Source organism: Prenolepis imparis, unplaced genomic scaffold (assembly GCF_030444845.1).
Source record: "Prenolepis imparis isolate NDT839.2.m4 unplaced genomic scaffold, iyPreImpa1.0 SCAF_2, whole genome shotgun sequence".
Taxonomy (NCBI): Eukaryota; Metazoa; Arthropoda; class Insecta; order Hymenoptera; family Formicidae; genus Prenolepis; species Prenolepis imparis.
In genome coordinates, this window is record NW_028141160.1 from 10731734 (window position 1) to 10751603 (window position 19870).

A 19870-nucleotide genomic window follows, 5' to 3' on the forward strand; every position below is an offset into this window, starting at 1 on the left:
CAAGTATCTATAAACTAAATATATATAATGAAAGAAAATGTATTGAATGCTTTAAAAATAGTATAGTAATTTAATAATCTTGCATACAAATACAAATTCTGCATTTTAATGAAAATACAATATTTTTTCCTTTTATATAGATTATTCAAGTATTTCGAAGCTAAACATCAAGTTATCGAATTGTACAAATTATTGCGCGTAATAAATGAATAACTCGAATATATTAAAAATTGAACTTTTATTTTCTTTTTCAGTCTCGACATTGTTGTACATCATGGATTAACTTATCACAATACAATTTTTTTTTACACAAAACGCAATCATTACCAAAAGTTAATAATTTATCGCAGGTCTACAACTATTGTCGAACTTACATGAAGATTTATGAATGATTTCATGTAGAAGATATTAATATTACGTACACAAAAATTTGAATTTAATAAAATTAGGAGATACAACTATGTGGCTCACAAAAAGTATTCGCTAATATCTTTATCAATCAAACTGCATATTTGAATATTTTACGTACAGTATGGATGATAAACAAAAGAAACCTGTGTTAAAAACGTATGAAAACATCATCTAAGTGTATTCTGCCTTTTTATATTGATACTTGAACAAGAAATATAATAATTTGCACGTATATGATTTGATAGATATGATATATTCCATAGATTTATATTATTTTCATATTCCTACACAGTATCTTCAAACTGGTGGTATAAGCAAAAAGAGAATAATTTCTCATGAAAAAAAAGTAAATGGAATAAGTTGAATAAATTGTTTTCGTACGATATTTTTCTCAAAAATAAAACTACGAAAAAATTTATTCTTTATTTTCTATTTATTGTTTTATATTACACTCTTTTTGATTGTACTATTAGTTCAGACACTCTGTAACCAGATTTATAACTTTCTTTTTTAACGAATTTGTTAAAAGCTTCTTACATATAGTATTTATTATATAAATATTTTGTATATAAGGATGACTAAAAGAAGATACAACTGTGTTCTCTCTTAGGCCTAAAGCTGTAAACAAATAACATCTTATCATAAAGTTTACAGAGAAAGATTAGCATTATATCTTAACACATGTACATACATTTGGTAAAAACAAATACAATGCAATAAAAAGTTCTAAAATTTCCATTCCCAGAAAATAAACTATTTCCTATAAGCAATATTATTGCTTATGTGAGTTGGTGTTTATTATTTGCATCTAATAATTATTTGGTGTTGTACTACTGTATCAAATCAAAATCTATTCAAATGCAGCTTTTGAAATATATGCTCATCAAGACACTGCATTTATTCACACAGAATTGATCAAATTATTTTGATAAATTTTACTTATTAGAGAATGCATATTTTATTTATTTATCTATCTACTGGCTATAACTTTCAACTAAAAGCAATCTTTCGAATAAAATTCTACAATTTTTTTTAGAATATATGATATTCTTTCGAGAATATATAGGTGGAGATTTTTACAGTAGAAATATCATTCAAGATATATACATATATACAAATTGACCATAAATTTCTCTTTACACACGCTCTATTTACATTATATGTAAATTATATTATGTGGAGCATGTGCTCGAATATATATATATATATATATATATGGTTTTATAGTATGTAACTTGGATATAAAATTTTTCTTTGCAACTTATACATATGCAGTTTAAAAAATAGCCAGTGTGTATTTCGCTATAATTATTAAATATCTCAAAACGATATTTGTACTAAATACATCTTAATCATTCAAGAAATTTAGTGTAAAAGATGAACTATATATCCTTACAGCTATAATATGGCAAGCATTAACTGATGATTTTACTTTGTATAAAATTAACAAAAATAAAATATATAAGAAAATAAAAAGGAATGTATGAATCATAGATTAATTATATAAAGCATCTTGTGTTATGATGTCAGGAGTGTGAGAAATTATACGCAGATTTTTAAATTGCGATTCTATCAACTTGGTTCTTAAATTCTCTATTATTTTATAAATTCTCTTTATGAATTTGTTAAAGAGAAATTATTTATATGCGAATCTAAGCATTTGTATTTCTGACATCATAATCTATAATAGATGACATTTTTTTGTCGAACTATAATAAAATATAATAAAATATCATAAAATCAGTCTCCATATCAGATATCAGTAGAGAAATATATAACAGACTATATAAACATTTCAATGCTAAATGTTACGGAAGTCTTCTTTGTATAGAGAATTCATCTCATCGACTAGATATAAGCTTTAATCTTATTTTGAATAATTAAAATAACAATAATATATATCAATAAAATTTATAACAAGACTTCATACAAATTACATAATTTAGTTAAGATTTTTATATACATAAAAAAAAAAATATTTTTATTGGCATATAGCAATAATAAATGTGTATAACGATAATAGGAACAGAATATTTCATTTTCTTTTACTGTTATATATTCTCATTAATGATTAAAAGCTATCAAAGAAAAAATGTGTCATAGATACGCTAGTACACATAATGTGAAACTATTTATATAGCTCGCTTTGTAAAACATTAATTTTCCGGATTATTCAATACTGTAATATATATTCTCAGAAAGTATTCATTCCAATAATTAATAGAGTTATTTTAATCATTTTTTGCCTTATATAAAACCTAAAGTAAAATATCTTGCATATTTTTCTTTAAATACAATTTGTGTAGTTAAAGTTTTCGGTTATTTTTATAAAATTTATTTTTACAATAAAACAATACTCCAGAAATATAACTACTAGAGTAGACGAGATCACTAAAGTATTTAGTTACTTTTCCTTATTTTTCACAACGTGTGTGTTTGCATTATTTCATTTAATATTTAAACGCAACTATAAAATAATATACGCGTGTATACATATACAAAAAAATATAGCTATAAAAGATCTATTGAAAATATGTTTTTTAAACATATTACGTAATAAAATTATTTAAAATCATAATAAAACATAACTTAAAGAAGCGGTTTTTACCTTTGTGCAAATTTCTAATCTACAGAGATTATGTTTGAGTATGAGAGAATTATAGTGACATTGTGTACTTAATTGTATTAATAACTTGAGAACTATTAAGATTGTAATAGTAATTTTCGGTATTTTATATCAGGATGTTCAAATTTTATTTCAATCGTCAAATTATGAGACTGCATTGTATAAGTAGTTCAAAATTGCCGACTTCTTCAGGATAAACGATCACGCTGCAATAAATGCAAATAGTAAACATGATTTCTTTATTACTTTTAGGCCTTTGCGGTTCACAATTCTTATATAGAACCATCATTATATAGAAGATCAAGAATCATTATCTTATATAAAATCATACATCAAATGTTCTAATTTAACAAAATCTAAAAAAATGTCTAGATAGATGTATATTTATATATCTTATATAAGCATATCTAAAAATGTTTTAAATATAGGATAATTTTTCTTTAAATATTTTTTCTATAAAAATATTTTGAATTAAAAAACAAAATATATATATATATATATATATATATATATATATACTTATATATTTAAAAGCTCAGACCGCAAAAGGCTATAACGCATAAGAGTTCTCATATCAAAACTCGCTATCTCTAAAAAAGAATTTAGTGTCTAGATGGAGGATAGTACTAATTGTAAGTACCAATGTATCTATAAAGATATAATTATAACATTTATTATATATTCCAAAATTAACTTTTTGCAATGATCTTTCTTTCTTGTTCTCTCTTCTTTTATAGATTCTCTTTAATATCTCAAAATTCATACAAAAAATGTTCTTGTAAATCATTCTTCTATGACGAGATAGCAAAGATTTAAAATGAGAAGTTTTTACATAATATATAATTACATATCTAATATAAGTTACACTCACCCACACTGCATTATTTTTCTTGTTCTTTTTCTTGTTCTTCTACATACAAATTCTGTAAATAAGATAAAAAATCAATAAATATTATATAAGTTATCGAATAGTAAAATGTTATGTGATATGATTATAAAAAAAATATTTAATATCTGTAAGAAATTCAATGAGAATAACACATATGAGATATATAAGTGTTGCATCTTCGTATACACATGTATACATCTCAAGTTCAATACGTTTTTCTCTTATTTATACCTATAATTTTTAATATTGTTTAGATAAATAATTTAAAAATTTAAAAATAATTTTGTGAAATATATATATGACAAAAAGTAGTACAAAAATATAATATTATAAATATCACGTTTTAAATATCATAAGATAATGCTTATATTCGCTAAAAGTGAATATTGCTTCCTGTACAAAATTGGCACATTAAAAGTTCTTATTTTTTATGCACAAATAAAATTTAATTTAATTCAATATTGAGCTAAGTTAAAGCAAATAATGTTTTAGATATTTTTATATATTATTATACTCCTGTGGTTACATATCTGATTATATATATATTATACTTTTATATTCAATTTTTGATATGTATCATTATTGTATTATTTAATATGAAATTATTTGTGTAATTCATACAAAAAGACATTAAATATAAATATTGATATTTTAGAAAACTTTTCATAATTGTTCAAATAAGTTTCCATATAATTGATAAGACTTGTTTTTTTGTCACACACAATGCAATGAAATGAAGAAAAAATAAGACTTGTTTTAATATACTTTTTAAAACATACAAAAAGATGATAATCTTCAGAGATGTTCTTGATATTCTTCTGCGATGTTACAGATTTTGTCAATATATAAACAATTTATAATAATAAAATATATCAAAGACTTATAAATTAAATTACCTTTCATTACAGAAGAGAAATTCTCTTTCGAGAGAGAATATCATATTGATATATTTAATAAACCTTGTTAGCATCTAGAAGAGGCAAAATCGTAGATGCGATTCTCTTTCTTTTTTCAGGTGTTTCTTCAGTAGGCAATAATTTAATACATCTGAGTCTACTCCTTATTGATATTTATTAACTTATGGTATATGGTTTCTCAGTTGTATTCATCGTGATTTGATCTTAATTAAATTGCTATAAGATTGTGTGTTCAAAGTAAATTCATATTTTATATGTATGGTGTTCCAAGCAAGAATATTCTCTGTACGATATTATGCGATTCAGTTTGGCAGCTCTCAATGGATCTTCAGAAGTAGAAAATTTTTTAGAAAATTGATTTTCTAGTCCATCTCTCAAGAGACTGGAAATTTTTCAAGACAAACTTTTTAATGAACATCAGAACGTTTTGTTCAAACTGTTATAATTTCTTTCTTCAACAGATGGAGTGGATGTGTGCTTCTTCAATAAATAACTATTACATCTGACAGCTCGTTCCATAGTCTGGTCTTCACAGTCGATATGATCCATGAATTTTGAATTAACCATCTTATTAATTGATAGACCATCAGGCCTATCCAAGGATAAAAATATATTTTTTATGTATAATGTTGAGGCAGAATCTTTTCTTCGTGATGATGTTAAATAATTTTTTAGCAAATTTGACGACATCTTCTTCAAAGCGCAAAATTCAGTCAAAGATTGATTCAACATATTCCTCAAGATATATAAACCTTCAATATCTTCTTTTTTACAAACATAAAAACTTGCTTGATTAAAGCATCATTATTTAACTTAACAGAAAAAGTACTGAAATTCTGTAGCTCCTTGAAAGCTGGAAGAGCGATATTTGAATTGGTTAAAGATGTTGAAAGACATTGGATTGAAACTTACTGCGATTTACTGACAAATTAAACTTATCAGATTTGGCTGATAATCATTGAAAGATGTTATCAGTATTCAAATGGAAGATCGGATTTACATTACTGTTAACAGCATTCTTTTGATTATGGCATAAAATGTCCTTTTCACTTAAAAATGTATTTGTCCTGCTTTGGAGATAGAATAATATCCTGCTTTGGAGATAGAAGAAATTCGGTGGTTTCATTCGACACATTTTCCAGAGTTTCTAAAATTGTAATTTGATGCGAGAAACTGATAGAATCGTCCATATCTATAGAAGTTTTAAAGTCCAGTTTTGAATCCATATCTGTAGAATCCATATCTATATTAAATATATCACGTTCAAAGAGATGTAATCGATCATTTGTTTCATTCAAAGTATCACAATCGTTTCTTTCTTGTTCTGTCTTTATTATATTTTCGGAATATTTGGAGCCATGTACAATTTGATCTTCCATGAATGTAGTTGAGACAGTATACATGTCATTAGAATTATTTCTTTTTTCAGAGTATTTAGCAATGTCATTATCATTCATTTTTACATTATCAAAATTGACATGTTGATTATATAATGACGACTCTATCATTTGATCCTCAGTAAATGTTGTAGTTGAAACAGTATTGTCATTGGATTTATCTAGATGTTGCACTTTTATTTCACCGTGCATGTCACGACATATTATAACGCTGATATCATCGATACGATGTCGACATACAACGTAAATATGTTCATTATTGTATAAGCGATTGCATATCATGCAAATTATAGGTTTCCCAACAGGCATCGATTCGCAATACTTGCATGACTTTTGCGTTGCATTACAATTTGTGTTTATTGGTATTTCATGCTTGAAAGAATGCTGATCCACATTATCATTTTGACATATCTTCAATGAAGGTATTATGTCCTTGACATTTTCTTCATGAGATGTTAATGTCTTCTTACTTTGCATTATTGTATTATTATATGAATCTATTGCATTTCCTGTCATATATGTCATATGTGATACATCATGATGATTTTCTGGTTTACATTCTTTCAATTCATTTGTCGTAACATTGAACCCTTTAATATATTGATCATGATTATGAAACGTTGACGAGTAAAGTGGGTTATCCAATTTTTCATCCTCTTTCACAATTTCTGGACAAGTATTATTCATTTGATTCTTTATTACATTTAAATGTTCACTCTTTTGAAGATTAATATGATTATTTAATGAATTATTTAATGAAGATCTATTACAAATTGAAGTATAACTCTCTGTACTATCACTAATTTTGTTGTTAGGAAAAGGTTTATGCTCCAGACAAACTTTCTTGACTGTGCTTTTGCTATCTCCATTGGAACTTTTTTCGATATTAACACTTGCCATAAGCCCACTTGAATGCTTTAAAAGTTCGACGACGGACTTTTTTATTTTTCCCTTTTTATTTTTCCGCTTTTTATTTTTCACAGTATCTTTCTTGGTTTTCAAACAATCTTGATCTTGTAAATTATGTTTAATCTTTTTACTTGTCTCTTTGTAAGAAACACTTTCATCATCTTTAGTTAAATCGATAATTTCAATTTTCCCTGGTTTTTTGATTATTGATTCTTTGGTTATTTTTTTCAATGATTCAAGGCCTCTTCTTTCCTTTACATACGTAAATATGTGATTACAAATTTTCTTTGTATATTTTTTTGTCATATGTTTAATTCTAAGTAATACCCTGATAATATGCTCTTCCGAGTTATCTGTAAGCAATTTAATATTAAATACAATGGGTGTGTTTCTATTTCTTCTCAGTACTACTGCCAGTACTGGAATTCTAGTTTGTTACATATATTATAGATTTTCTGTACTGACAGTAATACTGAAAGGTAATAGGAACATACTCAATAAATATTTATCGATAATTATCGACATAATTAGTTTGTACGAAATTAGTCTTTTGTTAATCAGAATATGTATATATATGAATACGTATATATATGTATATATATGTATATGTATATATATGAATATGTATATATATGAATTTGTATATATGTATATGAATATGTATATATATGAATATATTAATACTTACTTAAGTATATACACAGCGCTGGAAGAATCTTTACATCAATTTCTTCTCTGGAAGTTTTTAATTCCATATCTATACATATGCTTAATAAAGCTGACATTTTATTTAAATATAAACTATGATCAGCTATCTCCTAAACATAAAAATTTAACAATTACATCATATAACTCTTATACCAATTCAACAAAAATAACAAAGAATAATTAAAAAAACACAATACCTGTTTTATGTCAAGCCAATATAAGTGAAAGAATATTAATATATTATTAATATTGTTTTTTAAATTAATTGGATCAAACTTAACATTGCTTTCCACACTAGAAAGAACATTCCTGAAATATATGCAATCACAATTATTATATATCTTTTATATTTTTGCTAAATTTAACTGCTCTGACTTGTATATATAAAATTTTTTAGTTGTAAAACAAAAAAAAAGGAATAAAAGATACATTTAATAATTAAATATTATATTAGATCTAATTAATGTAAATAATGATCTTACTGAGTATACAGCAAAAGCAACTGTTTGAGATGTCGATAATTCCTATTTCCTCTGGATGAACATAAAATTTTAAAAAAGGTTTCTTCAATCGCATTATTATCATTCCTTGTGATATTTTCCAGTTGTCGAATTTTTGAACATTTTGTTGTATTTTCATTATTTTCACGTGCAGAAATTATATCCATATTTTCCTCTGTAGTTTCCTTATGACACAAGTTCTGTATAATTACAATTTGTCAGTATATTCCAATAAATAATCTTAATAATTATAATAATTGTTTACTACTTGTTTCAAAATTACACTGTTATTACAAAGAGAATGCTAAAAGTCAACTTTTTTTATTTATAACGTTACAAAAAGTCTAACATATATAGCATAAAAATTAGAGAATTTGTCAATATTCAATACATTAAATTTGTATTTTATTTTTGATTTTATATCTAATGAAAAAATGTAAAAATCAAATCAAGTTATGCAAAAAATTTAAGATATATAAGTGTTGATACTATTATTATATATGTAAATAAAGAAATTTGCAATCAAGAATTTACAATATAAATTCTTCGAGTGTTATTTTGTTGTATATGAACAACTATGATACTTCTCACATTTTATATCTACATTAAAAAAAATACACTATATAATATAAAATAAATATAAAATAAAAATAAAATAAATAATATAAAATAAAAGATACATAAATATTTCAAACTGCAAAGTAACAGCTATATATCAGACCATTTATCTGTTTAAAAATCCATGATATACAATAATTGAAAAAGCTAAATTATTAAAAATAGAATAAAATTTAAAAAAATTATATTTGAGGAAAAAGGTGGTTGAAATCTAAACAATTCTTCCGTTCTAGACATCGTATCAGGCGTGAATATCAATATCATTTTGACACACGATATCTTCGTATAAGATGTACTAAGGAAAACTCTCGTACGTTTCTTCGCGTGAAGAGATAAGAGGCAACTCTTAAACTATCCGCGCGGGGAAGAAAGAACGTTCGTCTTACAGTGCTTATCGCGAATTTGACATAACGACGACCTATCCGTGCCTCCCTCGAAGTGTGTGGAGATCTCTCTTCCCGCACACGACCGAGTCTTCTCTTCCTGTGACCGGTGTCTCTTCCGAGTTGTTTGCATCAAGATTACTACGAGCTACGAGCACTAGGTCCAGCCGCTGCTCTCTATATGCAGTGATCGTGCTAAATCCAAGTATCACGGCATCTTCGAGTCGTGATTATTAAATTGGCAAGCAAAACGCGTAATTTATCCGTAATCGACTGGCGTGTACGCCGTTATACTCTACGAGGTTACCTAGGGACTCTACTCACATGTCGCGTTGCGCCGTCTGTCGGCCAAAGGCCAAAGTAGGCCGAAGCTCGCGCAACCATTTTTTTCGGATCTCTCTTTGCGGCGATAATTGCGCAGGCGCAAATGATGGAACGCACGGCGGCTCCTCGCGTCCCTGTTTGCCGCGACGCCGCCGTGACTTTAGATCGGACGAGTTTGCGCGACGTCCATCGCGGTCAGGTACGTGTCAATGTTCGCAAGGACCCCTGAGGCGTAACTCTCGCACTAGAATTGAATATTATTAGAAATTTTTATTTTACAATATTATTTTTTATTTTACAATATTATTAGAATATTTTCAGCGTCGTTGACAATTCGCATTTAATGCTAAAAATGTGAATATGGATGCTTCACAATTTTCATATAATTAGATATGTCATAAAATTCTTATTATATTATATATGTTCTATTTATATATTTTATATATATATAAAATAAATTGGTTTATCAGCAAAGAGCAAGTTATTATTATATTAGGGAACCCCGAATTTGGTGGAACGTTCCTGAACGTACCCGAGATCCCCCACCACCGGGTCGGTCGCTCGCGCGTCGTGACGTAAGCGCTTCGTCTAGGGCGCCGGCGCGCACGGCAGCGGCCGAGCACGTATGTGACATGGCGTCCGGGTAGAAAGAAAGTTAACTGCTAAATAAGCGTTAATGTTGTTCTTATGACATTGACCGACCGAAAAGGGAACATCCGAGGCCGCGAATTTCCCACAGACACTGGCATTGATGGTAATGCATGCGAGGAAACCTCAAAGGATCAGCGATGGGTAGGGCTCTGCCGTCAAATACCCGATACTGACACACGACCAACCTCTCTCTCTCTCTCTCTCTCTCACTCTCACTCATTCTCTCTCTCTCTTTCCTTCTTTCGCTCTCCTCCTCCTCCTCCCCCCCTCGCTTCTCCCTCAATCTGTACATCTCTCTTTTTCTCTCGCTCTCTCGCCTCACCTCTCGTCACCGACGTCTCCGTCCATTCGTCCGTACGCCTCGTTCGACCGCACATACACGCATCGCAACACTTCACTGCCACAATCCGCCGCTCACGACGTTCCACGAATTTCCACGACGATGGGAATCCGTTCGGGCGCCGTTCCCCGTGAAAACGACCGCGGCGGCGGACATCGCGCCACGACGACCTCTCTAACTCACGGTCCGTTGTCTTATGATTCCAGGTACTTCGAAAAGCACCAGGCCCATCCCTATCAGGTAAATAATAATATCTGCTACCGCCGGAGCGATTGGTGGATCGGGGATACGGAGGGGGGGTGTAAGATTTTCTCTTACACAGGCAACCTCACGTCATCGTCGTCGACGTCGTCCTCGTCCTCGTCGGACAGCACGCATTATTCTCGCCCGCGATTAACGCGTCGTCGCGCGTCGCCCGACGACAGAGAGAGAAAGATAGAGAGATGAGATCGTCCCGGTTCTCGCGCGGAGGATACGAGCCGCAGTGACAGCACTCTTCTTCCGGGAGAGCATCACAAAGTTCGTATTCGTTTCTCAGCTGGCATCGGGCCGCGCGCGAGCGGGCGGGACACGCACGACGGCCCATTTTTTCTTTTTTTTTTTTTTTTTTTCTCTTTTCTGCAAGGGGAAATTCGCGGTCGCGGACGTGTAGAATCGATAAACGAGCACATCATCCTGACTCGAGGCCAAGTCCAGACAGATTCGCATTCCTCATTCGCGCGTCTCTGTTTTCTTCTCAACTCGTCCTGTCAGGCTCATCGTCGTCGTCGTCGTCGTCGACTCTTGTCTTTTTGTCGACGGTTTATTAATATTTTTTTCTCTCTCTTTCAGTCTCTCTGCGTGTAGAAGTAGATCTCTTCACCAGGTCATCGTCGCGATTATTAGCTTAATCGCTGGCAATTTGTACGTATATATATTGTGCACCAAGATACTCGGCTATACGTTTTAAGACGACGAGCTTGGTAGACGAGGAGAATCTCTTCAGCTTTGACAAGTGACACTTTGGCGAATGGGAATGGTTGTTTTCATCGATATGTATATACGGGTTCGATTAGACGTGTCGTCGCGAAAATTCACGTTTAGATAGAATTTTGGGTAAACTCAGGGATTAAACTAATATAATTTAATTGTAGAGAGGATTCATGGTTTTTCTCATTGATTGATTGTGGTGTTCTCTCTTGATTCATACATTATTTATTGCTAAGTGAGATTAACAATTGATTATTGCATGTTCTCGTATCATTACTTGAATTTAATCATACGAGATGAGAAGGTCAGTAATTAATCGGAATATATCGCCAATTGTTTTCTTTTTACATCTCTGATTAGAGAGAACTACTTGCTAGTGTTGTAAACATAACCTCACTTTTCGAAAAATCAATAATTTATTCTAGCAGATATGTGCTTCAAAAATATTTCAATATTACTTTATTAAAGTTCTCGTTTCAGTTTTCTTCTCGTTTCGATGGTTTTTTCAGCATTTTGAAGTGTATACAAAAAAATTACTATAAACGTAATAATTCTAAAATTACATACTAGAGTTTCTTTTAATTAGAGGTTTTTTTCTTGGAAAAAAGTTTCCAATGTACTTCAAAATATTTGTTTTTATGATGTAATATTAAAAAATATTTATTTTATAATGTTTATTAAAATGAGAAATATATAAATAAGTAACAAGAGTTGGTCTTAAATTAGGAATGGATATATACATAATTGATATGATATGAAGGCGAATAATGTTTAAAATCACTGGCGATTCTATAGGAACGTAGTCAATTCTATAGAAGAATCAGAGATTTTATTAAATTATTGTTTTAATTTTGCTTTTATCATAACATTGCTTCTCTTATATACAGATTCTTGCAGACGGCCACTTAACCGAAACAGTTGGTTATTCCAAAGTCGAACCTATAATATTCAATAACATTTTTAATAACAATCTCATGTATTCATGATGAGAAAAGTAATTTTAGAAGTAAGCAATCTTCTCATGTATCTTGAATTACTTGTATAATCTCTTATTTATATTGTTAATAATTTGATTATAGAACGCAAAGTACAGCAGTTCTAAGGGTGGCTATTCCTCCTCGACCACGTCGTCGGATGGTCGCTACGAGGGACGTATGCGCGATTCTCCAAATGGTAACTCTTACAGTCCAGCAGGCAGCTTGGGAATGGGCATGGGGACGGATCGGGACAGCCCTCGGAATTACACATCCAAGCCTCTTTACAAGAAGGAGAGAGAAAATAGAGACTATAAATTATCCTCCTCTAGGGACAAGTATTCCGGTAAATAATTTTTGTTTGCCCTATTTTTTTCAACATTTTACTGAATAAAATTATATTTTGAAAACTAATCCAAAGAAATGGGACAAGAGAAGCATATTTTTGAATATCATTGAATATATAAACTATTGTATATATCAGTTGCTATGATATTGTGTTATGACGTAATACTATTCTTGTTCGTCATGTGTACAATTCTTATTTTATTTATTTAGAATCTCATTTCCTTCTCTTTTTCAGTATAAAAACAGAATTGTCTCTTAACATTTTCAGCTGTAACATGCTTGCTTGCATATGTGTAGATTGTGCACGATCCCCAAAAGACAAGAGAAGCCGTGAAAGCAGAGACTCGGAACACAGGACCAACCATGATAGGAGTAGTGGGGAGGTATGTATTATATTAATATATAATTTGATGATTGTTATAATTAGAAAAATATAATTGAGACATTATAATTTCTCTGAGATATGATAGTCATACTATAATGTCTCAAAACTGCTTCAAAAGAAAACTAAAGAGAACAAATATTATGATATAGTAAATATTACATCAAGTTTATCAATCTTTATATATGAAACATATTTGTTTTTATTTATTTTCTATTCTCTATATGCATGAAATTTAATTCATTGTACTATGTTTAATCTATAATATGAAATTTATTGAGCCAGTAACTCATATGTTGCAAAATTTTTAATTTTTAGAAGGTTTTAAATATGTACAAACTGCAAATATGTTATGCAAAAGACATAAATATATTTCTTTAGCATGCATATGTGTGTATACATTTATAATATATCTGATTTTATCAAAAATATATCTTTATTCCTACATCCGTGTGCAAATGGACTGTTGGATAATTTTTGTATGGTCACAGCCCTAAAAAAAGAAAGTGTAATATTTACAAATATATTTTAAACTTCTTTAAAAAAGAAACATTTAATATACATATGAGAATATTGTATCTCTATTAGATTAAATATTTTATTCGAGAGGCATCCATTATTATAAAAAATAATATTTATTCACGTCTCTATATAGATCTTACATCCCATAAAATTATCATCCAATTCATCAAGAGAATCTTCATCCCAGAGAAAACCATCACACAATTCCTGTCAGGTCAGTGCCTTATAATTATATTTATTTATATCAGTGCGTGTTAATCATGAATTCAAAATTCTAAATTAACGTGCATTAAATTAATATATTTCAAAATTTAAATTAATTGGTATAAATCAACATTCTGAAAAAAAAGTTTCTATAAATTTTTATTTATTATTTTAATTTAAAAAACTATTGTGTGTGATACGCGTGTGTTTGTATGAAAAAATGTGATTTCGCACACATACACAATGTGTAACCTCAAGAATATGGACGAATATCAACTTTTCGAACGAGTTTTGGAATTAATGCGAATACTTCCTATCTATTCAATCGTTTCCAGAAATTTTAGAACAGTCTGTTTAGGATAAACGTGGTGATGAGCGAGGAGGTGCAATGGAACGTACAGCAAGGTTTGGAGATTGGTCGGAACACATGAGTTCATCAGGAAAGAAGTATTACTACAACTGCAAGACAGAAGTTTCTCAGTGGGAGAAACCACGAGAATGGATCAATCGGACAGATAATCGTCAACGACAGTCTAGTGACTATTCGTCTAGGTCAAGTACGTCTAAATTTTCATAATTATTAAATATGCGTAAAATATTAATGAAAAAAATAAAATAGTGAATGAAAATTAGATATAGAATGAAAAAAATATGAAATAAAACAAGTTTTTGTTGTTAAAATAAGAGATAAATTATATGATTCTTTTGTATGTCGATATTTAGTGCTTACAGCTTAGACATTCACATTATAAAAAAGTCTTTTTATGAAATATGAACTTATTTACAAATTTCTTTATGAATTTGTTATCTTTTCCATCTTGAATTAGAACATACTATAATATGCAATTTGTTTTTGTTGCATTGATTTAAAATAAAATGCATATTGCAAAAAATGCTTATTGCATTTTGTTAGCTGCTTTTAAAAAGATTAAGAAACAATTATATTAAATCATATTCCACAATTTTTGATATTTTGGTAAAGTAATTATTTGCCTCTTATGTGAAGTGTATAGGACTTTTAAAAATCTGAAATTTTCCTGAATAGGTCATGATAAACATTCCAACTCGCGATCAAATAGCAGTAGCAGTATGCGAGATGGTAAATCGTCGCGACAGTCTGACAAACGAGAATATTGGAGCGCATGTGGCGGGAGCGGCAGTAGCAGTAGCAGGGAAGATGTTTCAGCGAGGGAAAGGGAGCGGGAAAAGGAACGGGAAAGGGAACGAGAACGCGAACGCGAACGAGAAAGAGAATCCTGTAGAGAGGAAGCTAGTGTGGAACGTCAGGCCCAGGATATGGATATCTCGCCAGGCGATTCCACACCCACTTCGGAACCCGTGACATCATCCTGCGCTCACGATCCACTGCCACAGGGCCCTGTTCTCTTGGCCACCGGTATGTTCTTTACGTATATAAGACGAGGCACGTAAAGAATTTGGCGCATTTTTTTTAAATTTATGTATAATAGTTAATTTTAGATAAAGTAAAGGTTTTAAATAAAAGAAACCTATTATGCGCGGTTTTAAAGTTAACGATAATAATAATTTTATCATACATTATTTTATTAGATGTTATTTTCAAAATATTGTAATGACTATATACTTTTTAATTTGATTAGATTATAATCTTTTTAAATTTTTTTAGAAGTTTTTGTTTTACAGTTAACTCAACTATTTCTTTCTAAAATCACTATTTTTTAAGATATGCATCTATATTGTACACTTTATGGAACTCTAACATTCTATATGTTCCATAAGAAGAATTTCTAATATTGATAATTTTGTGTTTTTGTTAGCATTACCTCGATTAACATCACATCCACCGTCAACGACACCGCAGGCGGCTGGAAAACTTAGTTCGCCCACGCAACAACAGGGAAACAGTAACGCCCCGGGACCACCGGTGTCACTGGCAAATCTCCCGAGACTTCTATCGCAAATTACGGGCAACAAAGAACAACCTGATATCACTCCACAGAAAGCATTACAGACAATTCAAACAGCCATCTTGCTATCTCGACAAGTAAGAAAAATAAAATCGTTTGAGCTTTATACCAATATAATAAGCATGTTATACTTTCATGCAATGCAAATATGCATGATGTGAAAAAGTATTTATTTTTCTTCTAGTTTTTTTTTCTGTTTTTCTTGATATCAATATATATGAATAAATTTAACAATTTATTAAATATCTTTTTATCAACTTTAATAAATATGAGATTTTTCCTCAGAATTTTCGAAAAAACTATGTATTTTTCATAAGTTTTTATCTTTTATGTAATGATTATACACACATTCATATATAATTAGACTTTATATTTAAAAAATTCAGTTAAAATTCTAAATGTAGAGTTTTTTTGTTATCAATTTAGATTATTATTTAACATTCTTTAAGGCTCCTGGGTGCTCACCGCGGCCATATTGGATTGTGACGTCAGAGGCGAGAAAGCACACGCTGAAAATTCTTAGATGCCATTTTTTAATGAAAAGATATTTCGATTAAACAGCACTTCAGATGGCTTTAGCATACTCTTTAAAAAAACCCCGAAAACTATCCTTTTCCCTTTATAATCAATCAACATCTGTAACATGATTGAGATATCAGACTTTGACATGCGGAATGACTGCGCATGTGCAAAGACCAGACGGACTGGACTTCATAATATTACATTTTACAGCTGTTGATTGATTATAAAGAGGAAAGGATAGTTTTCGGGGTTTTTTAAGAGTGTGCTAAAGCCATCCGAAGTGCTGTTTCATCGAAATATTTTTTTATTTCGAAATGGCATCTAAGAAATTTTAGCGTGTGTTTTCTCACCTCTGACGTCACGATTTCGACATGGTCGGCAAGGAGCCAGGAGCCTTAAGTTTTAATTTTGAAAACTTTATCAATTCTCAGACATTAATATAATGGTGGTCGTTTTTAATCTTTTTCATCCTTAATAATCATAATCAAAAGTATCTAGTGATTTTGGACAATAATTAATAATTTTTTTCTTTGTTTTGAACATATGCGAACGTTATTAAACCCATAATGTTATTTTGCCGCTTTTATGTAGCAGTCCGCTAGTGGAGACCGAAATAATAGTGGAAGTGATGTGATGGTCCCGCTAAAAGTTGATACAAGTGGCAATATTACTAGTGAGGGTCCACCTACTCCCACACATTCAGAAACCCAGGATTGCATTGACGCGCGAAAATGTAAGTTTTTTTTAACTCAAAGATGTTTAAAACGTAAACATGTTCATTTTACCTTATTGCAATTAGATGATGGCAATTTGTTAGTCCTTATGTTTGATATATCCTACTCAATATCTAAATCATTTAGCATCGTTCAATTTATTTCACAGATAAATAATCACTTTGTACTTTTTTATAACAATTTATGAAGTATCACAATTACAAATTTTTATTACAAGATTTATTCATGACACACTTATTTTGCATTTTATTCATATCAAAATTAAATGTGGAACAGCTTAATCAAATAAAATGTAATGCTTGGTTCTATTAACATCAGTAAGAATCATTTTGATAAAAGATTCCAATTAAAAGAGAAATAGTATATATAAATAACATAATATATATAAAAATTAATTGTTATTTTGATCTAAGTATACATTCGCAAATTATTTTAATTATTAGAGAGAGAATTAAAATCTTTTATTTCCTTTTTCAATATTTATTCTTTATTTTTTCAAAAATGTTTTAAAAATATATATTGTCTTTGTCTTTTTATAGTAACGAGTCCTGGAGGAACAAATTCCGGAGTACAAGGTCTGAGCTCGTTACAGAGTCTCAGTACATTAGGGTCCCTTGGGAATTTAAGTAATACGGGAGGTTTACAGGCATTATCTAGAGTGCAGCCTCCCCTAACACCTTCTTTAACACCATCGCTCGCTAATCATTATCGGGAAGACTTGACGCAACATGTTCGTGCTTTTCCCGCCGATATTCTCGAAAAACAGGTGGGAATGCGACTTTTCAAATAAAGATTTCTGATGTTATTAAAAAAATGTTTTCTTAAATGAAATAATTTTGTTTAGGCACAGAAACTTAGTGAAGAAGCACACACAATGGGCAGTTTACAATGTACGAGAGTGTCTGCAGAATTAAAAACGGCACGATCGATAGTGAGGCTGACAGAAATCCAGGCAACGTTGCAGGAACAAAGGTAAGCATCTTATTTATTCCGTTTTCGAGCATTTAATAAGTGCTACGTCAAACAAAACAATTGTTCTATTGACTTTTTATATCATTTCGTTTATTTATTTGTCATTTTAGGATATTATTCCTCCGTCAACAAATTCGAACACTGGAGGAATTAAAATCCCAAAATTCCTTCATGTCTGATGATTCTTAGTGTAAGAATCTTTATAAAGTAATTATAATTAAAATCTATAATTAATTCAAGCAAAAATAAAACATGATTATTAATATTCTCATTAATATTGAATAATTAAGATTGTACCTAAATTATAATATCGTAATAGAAGTGATATAATAGCGAAATGAACATGGGCTGCTCAGAGAGGATCGGCTGTTTTATTTAACAGCTAATGAGTCTTAACTAATGAATAAATTTATTATTAGTGAATCCACCTCTCTGAGAAGCACAGCAGGCCTATCCAAGTCGCAAACACAACACTAAATAAATAGAAAAAACAAATCAATTTTATCAGTTCAATGCAAACTGCTGAATTGTATATCTGAATTATCCACATCGTCTTGTATTTACCTATGTTATACGTGTCAATGTTTCATATCCCCAGATTAAGCGGCATTTTAACTAGTTGAAACATTTTCGTTGTAAATCTCGGAATAAAATTCGTGCCACAAGTTTTAATACAGTTCTTTATCGCCGTAGTCTCACTTACCTAATCTCCCAAATTCTTTTTCATTGAGAATTATCTTAAAAAAAATTTACATTAAATCCATAAATACAATATATAGGGAAAAATATAAGAAATTGTATGTTCTATATTCAGATTTGTGTTTGATCTCCAATCATTTTATTACACAGGGTTTTTTGACATAATAGAATGTATCATCGCTGAGCACATATTGATATATTGTTATATACATGCTCTCCTATTTACATCGTGTAATTAAAAAGTATATAGCAGTGACGAAATCTTTAGATTAACTTAAATAGCCATCATTTAACTCTTAACGTGTAAATAGCAGAATCAGAGTGAGTACTATTATTTGTGAACAAAATTTTATGTATGTCAAATTTCTTGAGTTATTAAGAACATTATTGTATCGAAACTGTGGATCTAAAAAATAAACATATGCATTTTTTATATTACAATTACAGATAATTTGTTTTTACTTTATTTGTAATTTCCTATATAACTATATTAAATTAAACAAATAAAGATAATATTTGTTAGTTATGATCATAATCTTAATGTTGGATAAACATTGTACTGTATATGGAATAGTCAATAATAACGCTAATTGTAATTGTTATTTAAGGGATTATAATATTGTTAAGGAATCCTTTAATGAGGTATTTCAAACATTTTTTACTGTAACTTATTTATTTGAATTATATATACATATATATATATATGTATATATATGTGTATGTATATATATGTGTATGTATATATATTTATACACATACATATATATATATTATATATTCTGCAAGAAATGGAAGGAGTATATTAAACGATTCATACTCTATTGAAAAATGTCCAAAACAAATTGTTTGCGTAGCATGGTGTTGAAAATTATCTTTTGAAATAGATTGTTATAACAATTTGTAGAGCGATATATATGTGTATATA

General features: G+C 29.7%; 2 protein-coding genes across 14 annotated transcripts; one reads left to right on the forward strand and one right to left on the reverse strand.

Annotated features, from left to right (window-relative positions):
- Window positions 1-221: 221 nt before the first annotated feature.
- LOC145933086 (uncharacterized) lies at window positions 222-10790 on the reverse strand. Of its 5 annotated transcripts, none has more exons than XM_083032545.1 (8): window positions 10656-10790; window positions 9683-9926; window positions 8340-8557; window positions 8055-8166; window positions 7838-7967; window positions 4823-7502; window positions 3909-3960; window positions 222-3243 (listed from the first exon to the last, which is right to left on the reverse strand). In XM_083032545.1, the coding sequence occupies exons 2-6, from the start codon at window positions 9740-9742 to the stop codon at window positions 5890-5892; spliced, it is 2133 nt and encodes a 710-aa protein (XP_082888671.1). In that variant the 5' UTR covers window positions 9743-9926; window positions 10656-10790; the 3' UTR covers window positions 222-3243; window positions 3909-3960; window positions 4823-5889. The 5 variants fall into 5 exon arrangements, with proteins under 5 accessions (XP_082888671.1, XP_082888670.1, XP_082888668.1 ...); XM_083032544.1 differs by having other exon boundaries at window positions 4706-7502; XM_083032542.1 differs by having other exon boundaries at window positions 4692-7502.
- On the forward strand, window positions 10281-19386 carry Wcy (WW domain-containing adapter protein with coiled-coil wacky). 9 transcript variants are annotated; one of them, XM_083032553.1, is made up of 12 exons: window positions 10284-10474; window positions 10880-10913; window positions 12722-12962; window positions 13262-13347; window positions 14002-14082; window positions 14431-14629; window positions 15118-15468; window positions 15869-16095; window positions 17135-17273; window positions 17814-18040; window positions 18119-18246; window positions 18357-19386. In XM_083032553.1, the coding sequence occupies exons 1-12, from the start codon at window positions 10434-10436 to the stop codon at window positions 18433-18435; spliced, it is 1833 nt and encodes a 610-aa protein (XP_082888679.1). In that variant the 5' UTR covers window positions 10284-10433; the 3' UTR covers window positions 18436-19386. The 9 variants fall into 9 exon arrangements, with proteins under 9 accessions (XP_082888677.1, XP_082888676.1, XP_082888679.1 ...); XM_083032552.1 differs by having other exon boundaries at window positions 10285-10474; window positions 17132-17273; XM_083032551.1 differs by lacking the exon at window positions 10880-10913 and having other exon boundaries at window positions 10281-10474.
- Window positions 19387-19870: the final 484 nt, after the last annotated feature.

What these genes read in the sequence shown, in the direction of transcription:
- LOC145933086 (XM_083032545.1), bottom strand. Translation starts at nt 9,742, where the DNA reads ATGGTTGCGCGAGCTTCGGCCTACTTTGGCCTTTGGCCGACAGACGGC. An exon ending in CAGACGGCGCAACGCGACAT is followed by an intron (nt 8,558 to 9,682) that starts GTGAGTAGAGTC and finishes GTAATTATACAG; the next exon opens with AACTTGTGTCATAAGGAAAC. An exon ending in TTGCTTTTGCTGTATACTCA is followed by an intron (nt 8,167 to 8,339) that starts GTAAGATCATTA and finishes CATATATTTCAG; the next exon opens with GAATGTTCTTTCTAGTGTGG.
- Wcy (XM_083032548.1), top strand. Translation starts at nt 10,776, where the DNA reads ATGGGAATCCGTTCGGGCGCCGTTCCCCGTGAAAACGACCGCGGCGGC. An exon ending in CCCTGTTCTCTTGGCCACCG is followed by an intron (nt 15,469 to 15,868) that starts GTATGTTCTTTA and finishes TGTTTTTGTTAG; the next exon opens with CATTACCTCGATTAACATCA. An exon ending in GCAACGTTGCAGGAACAAAG is followed by an intron (nt 18,247 to 18,356) that starts GTAAGCATCTTA and finishes TTGTCATTTTAG; the next exon opens with GATATTATTCCTCCGTCAAC.